The sequence below is a fragment of the Nannobrachium achirus genome (genome assembly GCF_963921795.1).
Source record: "Nannobrachium achirus genome assembly, chromosome: 23".
Classification (NCBI taxonomy): domain Eukaryota; kingdom Metazoa; phylum Chordata; class Actinopteri; order Myctophiformes; family Myctophidae; genus Nannobrachium; species Nannobrachium achirus.
In genome coordinates, this window is record NC_137830.1 from 8,953,651 (window position 1) to 8,973,490 (window position 19,840).

Below are 19,840 nucleotides of genomic sequence, written 5' to 3' on the forward strand. Positions count from 1 at the left end.
TCCTCCTCATCCTCCCGAGTCGTGGTATCGCGCCGCCACCGGAGGCCGGCGAGCTGGGGGGGAGCTCGGGGAAAGGGAGCCGCGGAGGCGGCGGCTCTGCGGCCGCAGCAGCATCGAACCACCATCACCAGCAGCAGCATCCCCACCACCGGTAGGCCAGTCAGTCACAATTACTACACAAAATCGCGATTATTTGACATTGGCCTGTATTCGCGATAATCTTTGTCATCATTTTGTCACATTTCTTGTCCTATAATGTTTTTTTTCCTTATTTATTTTTGTCACAATCGTTTTTACATGTTCATATATTTTCAAAACATTTCTAAGAATAGTGGAAATAGCATATCTTCAATCTTGTGAGCTTGTAGATCGGCTATTCCACTATCAATGCCCTTATAATTATGTCATTTCTATAGCCTATTTAGGTCATGTGTCATATCTGCCATGTGCAACTTCAAAGCCTAAAATCCAAACAGAAATGTAAATGTCAACGACAAAAACACAATTAAATCGTCTAATCGCGATTATTTGACATGATGGCGATAATTTTTGTCATAATCGTTTCACAGGTTGAGAAGAAAAATCATACATTTTCAAACATTAAAAAAACTATAGTGGAAATAGCAGATCTACAAGCTCACAACAGTCGCAATGCCCCATGTTGTGAGTTTGTATATCTGCTAGTTCCACTATCAATGTTCTTATAGCCTATAAAGTTGTCAAATATGTCAGTGTTTATTTGTAGCCTATATTTAGTTTATGTATCATATCTGCCATATGTGCAACTTCAAAGCATACAACAAGCTTAACAGAAATGTAATTGTCAACGTCAAAAAACACAATTAAATTGTTAATCGCAATTATTTGAGTGACAATTATTGCTGAGATGAGATACATAAAGTGGTTCCAAAAAGCTTACTAGGATCTCCTTTTAGTTTACCTTGAACCAGTGATTTGTATGTCATGAAACCAGTGGCGTTAGTTCAGAAAAAGCTAAGGTATGGCAACATGACTGGTGTCTTGCACGCTCGCATGATACATTTATTTTAAGAAGTACAATCTATTTTTCCCCCATTTCTATGGTTTCTTGGGCTGGATATGGCAGCCTGGAACGGTTGTTCAAGTCCAGCTAAACTTGGCATGTTAGTAAATGTGCCACAATTATTAATGCATTGCACCTGTGCAGCTGACCTGCGGAACCTGGGAATATACCATCTTGTCAAGATGGGGAGAATACAAGTGTGGAGAATATAATTATAATAATAATATATTACCTTGAGTGACCATTTTGTAAAATGTTCCATTTGTAGTTATTTTACTGTAATTTAACAACATAACCAGCACAGATAGACAAAGAGACATTTGTGGATTTATATTTAAAAGTCACTTTTATTCCCCCCTCCCCCCCCCCCTGGACCCAGGGTATGGCAGCTGCATACCCCTGCCATACCCAATTGACGCCCCTGCATGAAACTGTACTTTTTCCTATTGCTAACCTCTAATAAAGTCTTCAATCAATCAATCAATGAATCATCATGTAACATGTCACATGTAATCGTTTCAGCCCTAGCCACCGGTCCTCTCCCTCATCGTCGTCCTCTACGGACGCTCCTGGGCGCGGGGGAGCCGCCAGCGGAGGCTCCAACATGCTGACGCGGGTGAAGTCGGCCGTGGCCAGCTTCATGGGAGGGATCGTAGGCGGGCAGTCCTCGGGCTCCGGTGGGGCCGGTGGCGGCGGCGCGTCCTCCTCGGACGGGGGTCCGCCGCTCCGCTTCCCCTACAGCAGGGCCCTGTTCCTGGGGCTGTCGCCCGACGAGGTGGAGTGCTCCGCGGACCACGCGGCGCGGCCCATCCTCATCCTGAAGGAGACGCGGAGGTTGCCCTGGGCCACCGGCTACGCAGAGTGAGTGTGAAGTCTCTTTTTATTCAGGGGTTCCCACGGTCATGAAGTTCCTGGAAATATTTTTGAAATTAGAAAAAATATTTTTCCAGTACTGGTAAAGTTTTGGAATTGATCAAGGGTCCTGGAAGGTCCTGGAAAAAAATAGCTATGCATTGTCTTTGGTTATTGATTTTGTTAATACCTCTGAAATGACAAATTAAACATTGGCCAAATTGTCAAATATTGGAGGCAGAAATTGTGAAAATAGAAACGTGTTATACCAAATTCCTCAACTCTTAGTGCTCGTCAGGGTGCCGGGTCCCCAATTAAAATATGATTATTTCGGGGGTCACAGCCTGAAAAGGTTGAAAACCACTGGCATACACTACCTGTCTTTGGGCATTGCGCGTAGGAGTAAGCGACTTGTTATTGAGCTGAATTATTGTTATATAGTCCTGGAAAATGGGTTAAATATTCTGGAAAAGTTTTGGAAAAGTTTTGGAAATTAATTGGTAAAAATGTGTGGGAACCCTGTTTATTGCTCCCTGGTCCTCTCTCTAAATGCCCTAGCCTAGCTGCAGCTAGACATCCCCACATATGTTAAAACAAGGAGGGGATACTATCATCATCATCATCGGCGGTCACTCGTAGTCGAGTATGACTGTCCTCCTTCTTGGTCCTTGTGGGTCTTCAGGTGGGCATAGAGGCCGATACTGGACCTGATTATTCTGGAGCAGTGTGGACAGGTGAATGTGGTAGTGTGAGAGGGTTTGGGTTGAACTTGGGCCTGCTTGGTGGTTGTTCTCTCCTTTCTGATTCTGCGCTTGTCTTGTGCAGCATGGTGGAGGTCTTTGTTGTACAGTGCAGCACCCTCACGGACAATGTTTCTCCAGGTCGCCCTGTCTGCGGCCATGTCCTCCCAAGCTTTTAGATCTATGTGGCACTTCTTTAAGTTTGTTTTAATGTTATCCTTGAATCTCTTCTTCTGGCCACCCGGAGCCTGTTTCCCTTTAACTAACTGGGAGTACAGGACTTGCTTTGGGAGGCGAGAGTCAGGCATTCGGACAGCATGGCCAGTCCATCTTAGCTGGTTTTGAGCAATGGTGGCAGTGATGGTAGGAATGTCAGCCTCCTCCAGGACGCTGGTGTTGGTTCGTCGGTCCTCCCAGCTAATGCCAAGGATTTTCCGGAGGCATCTCTGGTGGTAGGCCTCAAGCGCTTTTAAGTGCCTGCTGTATGTTGTCCAGGCTTCTGATCCATACAGAAGAGTAGCTGCATTAGTATATTAGGCTGGCCCCAGGCTATAAATGCCCTGCCAGGAACCAGCCTCAGATCATTGACCAGGAATTCCACTGCCCTGTGAGCAGTGGCGTTTGCAGGAATTAGATTCAGGGTAGGCAAAATGCTAAATTTCGGTCCGATGGACATATTTTATGTTTTGCCCTAAAAGTGTATTTTACAGGGAAGGTGGGATGCTGAGAGACTTCCCACCCAGAAGAATAGACTTTCAACAACCTAAAACAGACTTTGTTTTAGGTGAGCAGCAAAGTAGTTTAGTTTATTTTGGCTAAAGTCAGAAGCCCTCACAGGTGTGGCGGAGAGAGTCGCAGCCCCAGCCTGAAGCCTCAAAAGTCTAGTATCTGCCCTCGTTCCATAGGGATATCCCTTTGGAATGATGGTTAAGATATTGGACTTTCACGCGGGAGGCCTGGGTTCGAAGCCCGGGTGGGAAGGTCCGATTCACCTCCGTTACATCGGTGCCATGACACGGATCTGGGCTTCCCCGTAGGAGGCGGTCAAAGGGGGGTGAGTGTGCCGGAGAGCGTCGCAGCCCCAGCCTTGAAGCCTCAAAAGTCTAGTATCCGCCCTCGTTCCATGGGGATATCCCTTTGGAGTGATGGTTAAGATATTGGACTTTGACGCGGGAGGCCTGCCTGTACTCTGTACTCTCCCCTGTGGTCCTCACTCCTCACTGGGAACCGGGTGCACAAAGCCATTGTAGTGATGCACGGAAGCGGGGATTGAACCCGGGGCTCCCACTCGCCAGACCAACGCACAAGCCGTCGTGCCAATAGGGCTGAGCTCATTTTGGCAGGCCCGTAGTGGGCTGGTTCATGCTGTACTAACTGTGGGGGCTACACAAGCATCCTTGAGTAGCCTTGGATCATGGATGAAGGTTCAATTAAATATATATCGTCGTTGTCGGGTGGAAACCTCGTATCTCCAAGTTTCAAATTTGTACGTTCTTTCGCAAAGTAAAGCCCTGCTTCATCATACAAGGCCGTCACACAAAAGTAGTGAAAACAGCCGATCTACAAGCACACAACGCCTCGCACCGCGAGGCGTTGTGTGCTTGTAGATCGTTTAGTTTAAATCATTAAAGAAATATATAAAAATACAACAAACGGTTTTGGACATACAAGTTTTCCACCCGACAACGACGATATATATATATTTTGTTTTCCCATTTACATGCTGCTTGCACATGAAACGAAAATCATGGGCCTATTACTCATGCAGGACCAGCAGTGTACAATACAATAAGCATGAAGTCATATAAGCATGCAATCCTAAAGTGCAGTGAATTGAGCAGCATATTAACTCAATCAGCGCCTTTCACGGGATGTCGCGTGAAAAGTAATAGAGTATTTATAGTGCCATTCACGCGATATCGCGCGAAAAGTAATCTATTACTGTAACGGCGAGTAAAAATACCGAGTACAATGGCCGACGCTCCGGAGACGAAATCCGCGCTGATTTGTCATCATCACGGCTCCACGAGCACACAATAGTCAGCCTGTAACATTGAGGTGGACGGGAAATCTCATCTTTAATGTCCATTATCTCAAAACTACACTTTAGAAGCGAAGATGGAGGCAGATGGAAGTTTATAAAACACATGGTGAGTATCTCCGAGCCGATCCAGCATGGCACCACGTAAACAATGATCGGTTCCGTCGCACGATCCGATGACGTCAGACCGGAAGTACTTCCGGTCTAGACTTCTGGCCTTCAAAATAAGACAGCGGCCGTTAATGGGGCCGGGAGGGGGCACTCTGGACCCCCTAATCCGTTAATGTCCTGGGCTCAGAATGAGTTAAAACAGTATAGCATCCAGCATTCATCAAAACAGATAACATGGCAGCAGGACATACTATACGCCTATTGACAGCACAGTAAGGCAGACACGGTCATCGGCCATATTCATATAGCCTAACATACCGTATGTCAGTCTTTGTATTTTTGCAAAGGCTGTGGGAATATCCAAGTAAAACTATTACCTGCATCAAGTCTATAGGCTACATCCTTATAGTTGTCTTTCAGCCTGCCTTTGTACCAATTCTGTGAAACTGTGTGATGCATGCATGCAAAAGAGGCCTAGAAAACATGCCCTTATACACTGGAAGTGCGTGTTCGTCAGCGTGTGCGCGCACGGCCGCACGCGTGCGTGTAGGTGTGCTAACTATATTCTATTCATGGTTTCCTCAGTCTCCCCACGGCGTCACTAGTCCCACATTGTGTGTGATTCACCGCGGCTGTTTGATCAGCAAAGCGACTCACTGAATCCCTGTTCTTTTGTGTGCTCGTTGTGCCTATATATAGGCCTACTACTGGCCTGGTGCACAGTGGTCTGTGTTATGTAGCTCAACGTCGGAGCGGACAGGCATATTATTCTGCAGATGATGACAGGTCAACTCCACCATCTATAATTCAGAAGCCTCCTGTGTGTCTGTCTGCCTTATGGCTTTGGCCTGGTGTTGTTGTTGATGCTCCCACTCATCATGTGCAGCCCACAGTGCAGAGCTGCATGGCTAGCATCAGCTGCTACTCATCACGCCGCAGCCGTGCTTTTCAAAACAATTTGCATCATAGCAAGGTTTTTTATAAAAGAATAAACTTGACCTTTCATTCTGTACTTAGTCTGTTCTTCTCCCCCTCTATACCAAATCTCTTTGCCGAAAATAGCCGATCCTACAAGCCCAGTCGTTGTATAGCAAGGTTGTATAGCAAGGTTTTAATCAAATAATGTGGCATTGTTTTGTGCCATGCAGGGACCACCATTTGCCGTCCTTTTAATAACAAAAGGACGGCTAATGACCCCCCTTGTCCCTCCACTCCATAGTATGGGCACTTGTCCCGGACAACAGGACAAGCCTTTATGTCATGCCATGTTCCATGTTCCATTGGTTCTAGTCTTTCCTCAGGTTCCTTGGCTGTTGCAAGCAGGTGGCAAGAAATGCGCTAGAAAGGTGCCTTGTTGGTCTCAGCAGTTGTATTTCTCTGCTACCAATACTGTGTCTTGTTCTGTCAAGGTCTTTGCCTCCAAAGTTTGTAGATATTGTACTCGGTCAGAAGCCATAACTGCATGTTTAATCCTCACCTGGCCAATGCAGTCATCTCCTGTCTATAAGGCATATGTGCCTTGATCACTGTCTTGGCTAGTGGTGCTCCAAGATGAGACTGCTTGATGCAGTGGAAGTGAGTCTAACCAGTGCCATACTGCTGCCAGCTCTCCTTCATCCCCAGTGCTTGGAAATATGGGGTGTAGTATAGCAGTAATGTGAAGGAGACAACAACTCTCTGGGGTCCGCTCATAGTTCTGACATCCCATTATTCTGACCATTAGGTTAGTGAAGGTTAGGGATAGGCTTAGTTATAATGGAGGCTGTACAGACACCAGGTGTCAGCCTCCCCAATCCTATTCAAGATGTCTGCGATCTCTTCTCCACTAGCGACATCATCAACAGAGACAACAGCTGATAATGGTAAATGGACTGCATTTACAGTATATAGCGCTCTTCTCCAAAGCGCTGTACAATGTATTTCACATTCACCCATTAACACACACATTCACACATACATTCACACCATGAAACCATGCAAGGTGCTCATCTGGAGCAGTTAGGGGTTCAGTGTCTTGCTTAAGGATACTTCAACAAATAAGCAGGAGGAGCCAGAAATCGACCCTGGAACCTTCAGATTCCAAAGCAGCCGTTCTACCTACATCTCCACAAGCTTGAATGGACACCACATTCCGAACACACAGCTGGAGAGCTGTTTGTTCTCCTCAGACAACCAGAATTTGTAAAGTTGATGAGGGATGGGTGTGTCTGTCGACTCTGTTATCTCTGATGATAATGAGTGGCTCCCTGCAAAAGGGGCTGGAGGTGAAGAGATCCCAAAGATTGAACTAGATTGAGGAGGCTGTCACCAAGCTGCTGGTACATGTGGAGTCAACTGGCCCTATTATAACTAAACCTACCCATAACCCTAACCTAATGGAGGGAATAATGGGTCGCCAGGATTATGAGTGGACCCCAGAGAGTTATCGTAGTGATACTTCCAAGCACTGGGGATTAAGTAGATCTGGTAGCAGTATGGCACTAGGTGTGCAGCGGCACATGCTTCTACAGCATCAAGCATCTTGGAGCACCACTAGCCAAGACAGTGATCAGGGGACATATGCCTTGGAAACTGGAGATGACTGGGGACTAAGCATGCAGCTATGGCTTCTGACCGAATACAATATCTAACAAACTTTGGAGAGGCAAAGACCTTGACAGAACAAGACACAGCATTGGTAGCAGAGAAGTACAACTGCTGAGACCAACAAGGCACCTCTTGCCACCTGCTTGCAACAGCCAAGGAACCTGAGGAAAGACTACAACCAATGGAACATGAATGGATGCAAGGAACACTTCGACACTCGAGGATATGGCTGCCTTGCTGATGGATATCGGTGCATCATATTTTGCCATGGAACAATGGCAAATACATCCTGTAAAACACATCATACTATCTTGGATGCACACAATCACAATAAGGTGCACTTTGAGGGAAATTGTTATTTAATTTTGTGTGTGATTTTGTTTTTTATTTGTCACTTTTATTCGTAAATAGTCTTATTTGCTCATTTAAACACCCATTTAAAAACCCCCTTTAAAGTTAAATGTGGAAGTTTACTTGTTGTATTTCTCACTAGTATGTCTTTTGTTATAAACAAAACAAACTTACTATAAAATAGTAACAAACTTACAAAAAATACTATAAAAGTGCAAGTAATGAACAAAATCGTTTTTGAGAAATGGCATTGACATTGATATTTCAAAGACAAGATGATCCTTAATGGTCAAAACAATGTCAGAAATGAATTATACATGTCAGCATTAGTTGATTTAGACCTACTGCACCTGTTTTTACTCCTAACAATGGCCAAGTTATGGCCCACGGTCTTCGGAATAGCAAAATTACCTTGACCATGACCTTTTGAGGTCCAAATCACCCAAAATGGTCAAAACAATATCAGAAATGAATTCCCCACACCACAAGTAGTCCAAATAGAGGTATTACATGTGCCTATACACCCAGAAACAGAAAAGTTGGATTTTCATCATAGCCGATGGCAGCCATATTTGATTTGGCCATTGCACCATTCGTGGCACTATGGCGGACGAGCACCTCAGTGATTTTTCATGTCTAGGGACCCACTGACTCAGTTCAGGTGAGAAACTCCCCTAACACCAAATTGCGAACAGGACTTTAAGCCAGATACTGTATTAGTATGTCCAAAACCGTTCGTTTTTATCATTCATTTTTTTTAACTAAACTAGTGAAAACAGCAGACCTAATAGCACACAACGCCTCGCGGTGCGAGGCGTTCTGTGCTTGTAGATCGTCTGTTTTTACTACTTTTGTGCGACGGCCTTGTCTGATGAAGCAGGGCTTTACTTCGCGAAAAAAAACGTACACATTTGAAACTTGGAGATACAAGGTTTCTGCCCGACAGTGACGATATGTTAACAATAATGTAACACGAGAGCGTAAAATGAAAGACCCTCTTGGGTCCATTTGGTTTCATTTTACTCTCAAGAGCTAAAGATCTATGAAGGGGCCATTTGTTATACCAACTCTCCATCATTATAGCTGAGGACCACCTGGAATCCCTTCCCAGGACCACTGGTGGTCCCCTCATGTACAGTACACAGCTCGCTAGCATCATATTGTCACTTTCGGGCAGAAACCTCGTATCTCCAAGTTTAAAATTTGGATGTTTTTTCGCAAAGTGATGCCCTGCTTCATCATGCATGGCCGTCGCACAAAGATGGTGATAACAGCCGATCTACAAGCACACAACACCTCGCGGTGCGAGGCGTTGTGTGCTTGTAGATCGGCTGTTTTCACTAGTTTAAATCATTTTTTAAAATGATAAATGCAAAACGAACGGTTTTGGACATACAAGGTTTTCACCCGACAACAACGATAATGCTACAGTGACACAGCCAGCGCTGGTGGGGATGAGGTCATGGTTTTACCCAGATATTTCCCCCCAACAGCATCTCTCTTTCCCATCATGGGAGGAGGATGGTTTGAGAGCGCTTTGGTACATTGGTGGACAGAGAGTACATTTCCTCAAATAATGTACTTACTAAATGTATAGGTTAAAACAAACATTGTTTTGTTAAACCCACTATATTGTGTAGTAATCATTGCTATAGAGTGTTTGTTCAGTAACAGTGTTAAATAGCTCTATATTGTGATAGTAATCCTTGCTATAGAGTACAGTGTTTGTTCAGTAACAGTGTTAAATAGCTCTATATTGTGATAGTAATCATTGCTATATAGAGTGTTTGTTTAGTAACAGTGTTAAATAGCTCTATATTGTGTTAGTAATCATTGCTATAGAGTGTTTGTTCAGTAACAGTGTTAAATAGCTCTATATTGTGATAGTAATCATTGCTATAGAGTGTTTGTTCAGTAACAGTGTTAACTAGCTCTATATTGTGACAGTAAAGCTTGCTATAGAGTGTTTGTTCAGTAACAGTGTTAAATGGCTCTATATTGTGATAGTAAAGCTTGCTATAGAGTGTTTGTTCAGTAACAGTGTTAAATGGCTCTATATTGTGATAGTAATCGTTGCTATAGAGTGTTTGTTCAGTAACAGTGTTAACTAGCTCTATATTGTGACAGTAAAGCTTGCTATAGAGTGTTTGTTCAGTAACAGTGTTAAATGGCTCTATATTGTGATAGTAAAGCTTGCTATAGAGTGTTTGTTCAGTAACAGTGTTAAATGGCTCTATATTGTGATAGTAAAGCTTGCTATAGAGTGTTTGTTCAGTAACAGTGTTAAATGACTCTATATTGTGATAGTAATCGTTGCTATAGAGTGTTTGTTCAGTAACAGTGTTAAATGACTCTATATTGTGATAGTAATCCTTGCTATAGAGTGTTTGTTCAGTAACAGTGTTAAATGACTCTATATTGTGATAGTAAAGCTTGCTATAGAGTGTTTGTTCAGTAACAGTGTTAACTGGCTCTATATTGTGATAGTAAAGCTTGCTATAGAGTGTTTGTTCAGTAACAGTGTTAAATAGCTCTATATTGTGATAGTAATCCTTGCTATAGAGTGTTTGTTCAGTAACAGTGTTAAATGACTCTATATTGTGATAGTAATCCTTGCTATAGAGTGTTTGTTCAGTAACAGTGTTAAATGGCTCTATATTGTGATAGTAATCCTTGCTATAGAGTGTTTGTTCAGTAACAGTGTTAAATGACTCTATATTGTGATAGTAATCCTTGCTATAGAGTGTTTGTTCAGTAACAGTGTTAAATGACTCTATATTGTGATAGTAATCCTTGCTATAGAGTGTTTGTTCAGTAACAGTGTTAAATGACTCTATATTGTGATAGTAATCCTTGCTATAGAGTGTTTGTTCAGTAACAGTGTTAAATGGCTCTATATTGTGATAGTAATCCTTGCTATAGAGTGTTTGTTCAGTAACAGTGTTAAATGACTCTATATTGTGATAGTAATCCTTGCTATAGAGTGTTTGTTCAGTAACAGTGTTAAATGACTCTATATTGTGATAGTAATCCTTGCTATAGAGTGTTTGTTCAGTAACAGTGTTAAATGACTCTATATTGTGATAGTAATCCTTGCTATAGAGTGTTTGTTCAGTAACAGTGTTAAATGGCTCTATATTGTGATAGTAATCCTTGCTATAGAGTGTTTGTTCAGTAACAGTGTTAAATAGAAACCGCGGTCGCGTCCGCGTCTTTCGGCCGTTTTTCGCCGCGGACCGGGCCTCACACACCCGTGTCTGCCTCCACCTCGCCGAGATCTATCTTTAGAGGGGTCCCTGGTTCCTGTGCGTTCAGGCATTCCAGAGAAACGGACTCCTTCACCCGAGTATTATGCTTTTGTTTTGTTGAGGCAAGCTGATGATTGGCCGGCAGTGTATAACCCTCGCTGTGATTGGCCGGTATGATGACGTAATTTTTCCGCGAAAACCGGACCCCGGTTAGGGTCATAGAAAACATATAAAGAGAAGGCTTTAGAAGCTGAAAATAACAGAGTGGGTGTTCTAAAACTTTAGCGATTTAACAGTTAAAACAATTTTAAGATTTGTTTTATAAAAAAAGTTACATGGTATAACTTTAATATAAAAAAGGGGGTTCTATCACTCAGTTTTGGAGGACCCCCTTTAGTAACTTGAGGACCCCCTAGGGGTCCCGGACCCCCTATTGAAGACCCCTGGAGTAAAGGATTCCACTGCTAAAGGACAATGTTTTTACATCAGGGTGTTAAAATGTTTTCATTTAGTGTGTAAAAGTACATTTTCTTTAAACTTTAATATATTTTTTCAGTGAATTATTTCAAACCTTTTTTGGTAACGTTTTGCAGCTCATGAATATCAAAACAACAAAAGTCCATATTTCAAAATATTACAATATTATAGGAGACCACTCAAAACAAGGATTTATAATAGAGAAATGTCAACCTTCTGAAATCAGAGTTGCTTGAAGTCCAGTGGGAAGTTTCCACAGTCATGTTATGATTTGGGCTGCTATGGGGCATCTGCAATGCTTTTTTACACAATATTCTAATTTTCTGAGATGGATCTGTAAGTTGTTCAAGGAGTTCAACTACCGGTATGTTTGACTTGTATTTTGTTTTTGTAGGAGTGAGTGAATGAATGAATGAATTAAAAAAAGGAACGAATGAATGAAAGTGCTCCACCCTGATCCGGTTCCCACCCATGGTCAATATGTTTACAACAGCTCCAGTCAATTTACTAGATATCTATTGATCTCTCTCTCTCCTCTCTCTCTCTCTCTCTCTCTCTCTCTCTCTCTCTCTCTCTCTCTCTCTCTCTCTCACACACACACGCACACGCACACGCACACGCACACACTGACCATGAAAATCGGTCCGTGATCCAAAAATGGGTCAGCGACCCACTGCTTGGGAAACAGTGCTGTGTATAGCACCAGTTAATGTACTGTAGGAAACCACATTACTGTGTCTCCATGACCCCTGCTCTAGTGATATTCTGTCTGTCTGTCTGTCTGTCTGTCTGTCTGTCTGTCTGTCTGTCTCTTTCTCTCTCATATTTCAGTAAACCCTTTCCCACAGGATTCTATAGTCTTTCTCTCTCACACACATGTTTGGTGCACAGTGGATGTAAGAGTCTCTCTGGCAGTGGCGTCAGTTCAGAAAAAGCTAAGGTATGGCAACATGACTGGTGTCTTCGCGCGCGTGCAAGACACCAGTCATGTTGCCATACCTTAGCAACAGGCACAATACATTTATTTTAAGAAGTACATTCTATTTTCCCCCCGTTTCTACGGTTTGTTCAAGTGCAGCTAAACTTGGCATAAAATAGTAAACGTGCCACAATTAACAATAATGAATTGTACCTGTGCAGCTGACCTGCAGAACCTGGGAATATACCATTTATACCAATAAAAGTGTGGAGAATATACTTATAATACCTTGTTAAAGTTAAAGTTACCATTGTTAAATTTTGCATTTGTAGTTATTTTAATGTAATTTAGCAACACAATAACCAGAACAGATAGACAAAGAGACATTCATGGATTTATATTTAAAAGTAACTTTTATTCTCCCCCCTGGACCCAGGGTATGGCAGCTGCATACCCCTGCCATACCCAATTGACGCCCCTGCTCTCTGGTCATGATGAATGAGCTCAGGTTATGCCAACATGTATCTGTAATTAAAGTTGCCATTGCAAATATTATTTAGTAATTATTAAGATTGGTTGTATGGCTATTTGACACCGCAAATAGCCATACAAAATAAATAAATAGCTGTTCTACTGTAGAAGAATGTGTTGTCGTGGTGTTGATGGTTCTCAGAGATAGTTCCATGTCCCGAGCAGCTCCCAAATCAGATGCTGTTTCAGCGTAATGGAAACAAACCCACAACATGTGGAATACCATACACCTTCCACTTAGTTCTGGTAGCGCAGACGAGACGATAGTTGAGGAGTTACATTTAATTACATGGATCAGGATGTGTAATTAGAGTTGTGATTGGAGCAGTCAATTAGCCCTGCGCTCTCAGAGACAGAGGCTAGAGCAGGGGTCTCAAACTGGCGGCCCGGGGGCCATTTGCGGCCCGCGAGACGATATTTTGTGGCCCCCACCTTAATATGAAAGTTTAATGTTAGTGCGGCCCAGGGACATGCTGGGCCCCTGATTCAGCCCGGGAAAAAGAGTTGGAGAGGCCCTCATTGCGCGCTATAGAGAGAGATCTCTCTCTATAGTGCTGCTGCTACTCAAAGATTTGCCATTTCAGATCATGACAAGTGACAAGCCAGTGGGCCAATTACATGAGTTATATTTCGTCGTTGTCGGGTGGAAACCTTGTATGTCTAAAACCGTTTGTTTTGTATTTATCATTTTAAAAATGATTTAAACTAGTGAAAACAGCCGATCTACAAGTGCGAGGCATTGTGTGCTTGTAGATCTGCTGTTTTCACTACTTTTCACTTCACTACTTTTGCGGCCCAGCCTCAGCCAGACTCTGCCTCCAGCGGCCCCATGGTAAATCGAGTTTGAGACCCGTGGGCTAGAGCATTCCATGGGCCTCTTGTCGGAAACATATTGAACCAGTAGTTCCTAAACTTTCAACATGTCAAGGACCCCCCTGCACAAGAGTTTGTGCAGGTTAGTGATTATCGCGATAATCAAAATATCCCAAGCATCCATTATCCTGGGGCAGAACATTTGCTCACAACGCGTTGCAATGCCACGCGTTGTGAGCTTGTAGATTGGCTATTTTTTGGCAAAGAGATTTGAGAGTGGAAAAAAAACTGTATCAAGTACGTTATTTCTAGATCCATTTATAGAGGGTTTAAATGGTACCGGATATGCAGCTCGGCAAATAAAAGGTGAATTGATCCCAGTGCATGACGGAGGACAATTTCATGATAAATTTATATCTCCACAATACGATTATGGTGACCAGCAAAACCCCTTTTAAAAACAAAATAAGTGACATTGAAAACATTTTATAATAATCCAAATGAAATAAAACAAATTTAAACCTTTAAAACCTAAATAACCTCTGCCTCCTCTCTCTCTCTCTCTCTCTCTCTCTCTCTCTCCTGGTGGCAGGGTGATCAACGCGGGTAAGAGCCAGGTGAACGAGGACCAGGCGTGCTGTGAGGTGGTGGTGTCCCGCCGTAGACCCATGAGCTACTGCCCCCCGCCCTCCACCCCCGGCGGGACCCCCACCGCCAAGAGACGCAACTCGCTGCCCAACGGAGACGGCTGGGGGGTCCGCAGCATGGAGCACAGCATGACAGGAGAGGTAGGATAACTCACATTTAACCAGTTGAACCATTATTGTATGCTTTAACTAGCCTATTTTTGAAACATCTTGATTTTCTTCTTTGAATATGTCCTTTTTTAAAGCAAACATTTATAACTCAAATATTTGCTTCTGGGGGGGTCCCTGATACATAAAGGGGGTCGGCCGCCAAACACATATAATTCCTAGGGGTCCTTGACACGGAAAACTTTGAGAACCACTGAAGTAGAAACATGTGTTTTTCAAAGAAGACATTTATAGAATCGGGTTGCACAAAATGTTCATTTTTTTCAAAATAGCAGATCTACAAGCTTGCAGCTCGGCACTCGCTGCCGCGCTGTGAGCTGGTCAGCTCCCAGTGCAACAGTAACACACTGTGGTTGTACCGGTCAGCTCCCAGTACAACAGTAGCAGACTGTATCAGACTGTCAGCTCCCAGGTTAAATGTGTGAATGTTAAAGGTGTATTCAGTGATAATGAAAGCGGCCGGGGTCATCTTGTTCCTTACTGGCCTTACAGTGTGGAAATGTTTAGTTTTTATATATATATTTTTACACCATTATAATGTTCTCGTTTTGATCATTAGACCCAATCACTGAATATCGATAGGCCTACGTCTCCAGCTTCAGGATATGTATGATACTGATTTACTACGAGACTGTGGCATTTAATGAGTTCAGTAGTTTACAATCTAGGCATTTAGCAGACATTCTTAATTCAGAGCGACTGTGGTTCTCAAAACCTTTATTTTGACCATCATAACTAAACATCATAACATAACTACGGCCATACTCTACCCTGATTGGTCGAGGACTGGCCGGCCACCTCTGAAACCCGAATCTAGCTATGCTCGTAACACTGGCCATGGTGGAAGGCCTTATATGGTCACACATTCTAGTGAGGAGAATGAATGGAAAATGTACCAATTATATTTTTATTTGAATGAAATACAATCACTGAATATACCTTTAAGCAGGACATTGCTGAACGAGCACTGCAGTTGTTCTCATCTCAGCAGACCTACCCTGGGTAAATACAGAGAAAAGGGAGAGTTCGCCTGTCGACCTGATAAGATCTGATAAGATCTGAGTGGTGTAAAAGGTGGTGAGCAGGTCAGAGATGTTGATTTCCACTTCATAAACACAATGTTTTTTCAGTTTAAAGGAAAACTTTGGATTCTTTACAACAAGGGTTCATATTTTAGATAGTTATAAGAGAAAAGAAAAGATCAGTGTTAACATGTTTTCATTTACTGCTTTCTATCGTTTTAGCGATTTTAACTATTTTGATTTCAGTGGGTGGGGGCATGCGTACAAGTGGCTAACAGCCGGATTACACCAAAAAATGCGCGCATACGCGCGCACTGTCCGCGAAGACGCTCGCGTATGCATAAACGCTCCAGGCTACACCAAGGAGGGAGTATATGTGAGGAAGACCAGATAGTCTGTGTACAAAACGCATACGTGTGCTTAAAAAATAGAACCGATCCTATTTTTAGGGAATGCGTATCCGTGGTTTGCGCTATCCGTACGCCTGGTGTAGCCGGCTGAATTGATATACATTGGATCTATCCAAAACGCGCATACGCGCGCACGACCCGCATACGCACTGACGCGCGCGAAAAGGCTTGGTGTAGTCCGGCCGTGAGTATGTTTTTTTTTACACAATAAAGAAAGCCCATTCCCGATGCTGGGAAATCTTTCATGGGCAGATGTGACTTATGGGGTCTAGTTGCATTTAGTAGGAAAACCTGCAGATTATGTCCGTACGTGCGTCCGTACATCACACCTCACATCACACTCCATATATGGCCAAGATCCCTGATGTCATCAATATTAAGCCCATATCTGGGAATGCCCATATTTGGACATACTGTATTGTGTCAGCATGACCTCGCTTCTCGCCCTTAGGGCGTCTTACTGGTGGTGTTACTGTAAATAGTAATAAATAAATCGCCGGCTCAGAAATGGCCTCCGTGGTCGATGAGTCATGGTGTCATCATTGTGGTCTCTGAGTCATGAGAAGCTGTGTGTGTGTGTGTGTGTGTGTTTCTACCAGTCACTCCAACATGGAGGACATTAACCATGTTACAGTGTCAAAATATTGGCATCCAATGTGTTAAGAACTGTCTGTGACTCTGAGGGCGGATTCACACTGCAGTCCAATTGATATAAAACTGTTCCCGAAAAACAGTAGCCTGGTTCCCGCTGACCAGCATTCACACTGGCCAAAATTGACTGTTGACCATGGGGCTTTGGGAGATATAAAATGTCAGAATTTAGAGCGAATATTAAAGTTTTACTGTGTTCCTGATGTTATCTTGAGTTGTAACAATGACAACAACAATACACAACCAAAGCAGTTCAAATGAAACCAAATGGACCCTTACGTGTCCATTTGAACACTCTCAGAGTTATGGGGGTCCTTGCGAATATTTTGCAAATACATTGTTTGAGAACCACTAGTACTAGAACTCCTAATGTGCCATAGCGTCGTAGTAAATCAGTGTCATACATATTCTGAAGAAAACCTGGAGACTGACATTCAGTGATTATCAGTGTGGTTGCCATAGGCATAGGCAAATAGACCAGTAAGACTCCCTAATCGGGAGATAAGCGACCAACGTCTCCACAAATATCACACAGCTGATGATGTGGAGTGATGTCATACAATACACAAACAAGCCCTATATAAAGGGGCAATTCTCACCAGGGAAGAGAGCATTGCCTGGAATGTTGAATCTCCATATATGGAGATAACCTACGCATCACACAAAGTCTGACCTCACCAGCCCATACTTGGGCATGGACGACTTATATCTCCATATACGGAGATGGCCATATATGGAGATACGATGACATCACAGAGTCCACAGCTGATGATGTGGCGTGATGTCATACAATAAACAAACAAGCCCTATATACTGATGCGATACGATGACATCACAGAGTCCACAGCTGATGATGTGGCGTGATGTCATACAATAAACAAACAAGCCCTATATACTGATGCAGAGATATGAGCAGGGCAAAGGTGTGACGTGTGACGTGTGACCGACCGACCGACCGACCGACCGACGGACGGCCGGTGGAGGTTTTCATAGTAAACTGCTCCCTGACGGTCGCAACTATTGTTCTACAGTAGGTCCCAGAACCTTTATGTCTCCTAAAGTAAACCTGTTTTCATTTGACTTTTCTGTAGCCCCAAAAGCCCATTGACTTCACTGGAACCTTTCTGTCCCTTTTCTGATTGGACAATACCATGTCCAATCAGACCCCTGCAAGCCAAATGACGTCATGATGACGTTATGATGATAGGACGTCCTCCGGTGACTCCGGTGACGTTCAGAACTAGGCCAGATCACAGCCCATATGGGGATGATCTTGACGTCATTACCAGGACGTCATTTGGACTATAGGATTATTGTTATTGTTTGTAATGTTAGTTGAAATATGAGCATGTAAAGTTATATTCTGGGACATATCTGACTAGTTATGATATTTATCTGGTCTCGATCGGACCCTCTCAGATTAACGCCCGTTTTCGTGGGCAGGATTTATGTTGGTTGAAATCTGGTGATATTCTAGGCCAGATCCGACTAGTCATGGTTTGACTTGATCTGGCCTCAATCCAGACGTCACTGATTGGTCCAGGTCCTGACCGTGCTTGCTGGGACCAGGATTAGTCATGCTTCACATGACATCACAATTATCTAATATACTGTAAATAGTAAGACGGAATTCATTTCCCAGTGGATTCCCCAGTGGATTCTCCAACTTGCCACGCGTATAGAGCGTCGCAGTTCAAGCCCCGCCCGCCCTCACTCCGATCAGAAAGCTGAAAAAAAGATGAGGATACAAGTTGTACCCTCGTCTTTTTTTCAGCTTTCTAATTAATCGTTGCATGCAAAAAATAGTGTTTGTTGCCATGATTCGTCACCAGCCGGGGTGGCTTTGTCAGAGGCTTAAAAGACGTTTAAATTAGGAATGTCCCGATACCACTTTTTTGCTGACCGAGTACAAGTACGAGTACTTCAATTTGAGTACTCGCCGATACAGAGTACCGATACGAGTACAATTAATAATACAAAATGTCTTTAAATTACGTTTTTTTTTTTGTTTTTTTGTTTTTTATCAGATGTTCCTCACTTTCTGGCTGTATATAACACATTAAATTGCATTGCTTTCCCAGAACATGGCACAACTGCCACACATTTCTGTTCGCTCCGTTCCACATTTTGTATTGTCTCTACGCATCGTAGAGACAATACAAAATATACAAAATGTGGAACGGAGCGAACAGGCTGGCTCCAGGCTACACACAGGGTACTCGGGCGCTTTGTGAGCAGTATCGGAAGAGTACCGATACCGCAAAATAGGCCGGTATCGGGGCGAGTACCGATACCACGAGTACCGATACCGCATCCCTAGATTAAATAAATACTTTATGAAATGTCTATGGATGAAATGCATGGGGGAAAACGCTTCCGACACCGGAGTGAGGGCGGGCGGGGCTTAAACTGTGATGCTCTATTGATGATGCTCTCTCTCTCTCTCTCCTCTCCCCTCCCCTCCCAGATGGACTCGGAGGGGCTGACCTTCCACTACTGGGGTCTGTTTGACGGCCACGCGGGCTGGGGCGCGGCGGTGGCGTGCTCCCGCCTCCTGCAGCACCACATCGCCTGCCAGCTGCAGGCCGTCATCCACCTGCTGCACAACCCCTCCGCCCCCCCACCCACCATCCTGGGCCACGAGGAGGACACCCCTCCCCCAGGACCACCCCCACACCTCCCCACCGACGGCCCCGCGCCGCCCCCTTACCAAGGTTACTAGAGTTTGGGATTTAGTTCATTATGGCAGGGGTCTTCAACGTTGTCAGGCCAAGGACCCCTTAGTTGAGAGAGAGATGAAGCAGGGACCCCCCACAACCTGCTCAAAGATTCCATATGGTTTCATCGTTTGACAGCGCAATCATCAGTGTATTTTGGATTCATGTCAATTTGTGTTTTCAGATATTTAACCACTTGAACCGTCAATACTTGATAAACTTGACCTTTCACTCTACTACTAAAGCCCTTTGCACACAGGACAGTTGCTTTTTTTTTCGTTTGCGGCATGAATAAAACGCATTGGATTTGGTGTGCAAGGCTGTGCGGAATTGGCGCTCCGGATCCAAAAAGGAGTCATAAAAGGAGTGATGAGTTTTTTACCGCATGCGACAAGACGCACGAATCGAACTGGTTTCGATTGAGAAAAAAACGCACGGCGGCAGCCACTCGTCGCACGGCTAATTCGGAGCCGGTGTGCATGAGGTCATAGAGAATCATTGTTTTCTTTTCAAA

At 43.7% G+C, this 19,840-nt stretch overlaps 1 protein-coding gene across 1 annotated transcript in view; it reads left to right on the forward strand.

Annotated features, from left to right (window-relative positions):
* Positions 1–1,646: 1,646 nt before the first annotated feature.
* LOC308308733 (protein phosphatase 1H-like) overlaps positions 1,647–19,840 on the forward strand; it is a gene marked incomplete at both ends in the record, with an annotated part of 30,458 nt that continues 12,264 nt past the window's right edge. Inside the window, 3 exons of the mRNA XM_080754187.1 lie at positions 1,647–1,903; positions 14,304–14,499; positions 19,077–19,323. Coding sequence (XP_080610313.1) covers positions 1,647–1,903; positions 14,304–14,499; positions 19,077–19,323 — 700 coding nt within the window. The remainder of the gene's footprint in view (positions 1,904–14,303; positions 14,500–19,076; positions 19,324–19,840) is intronic.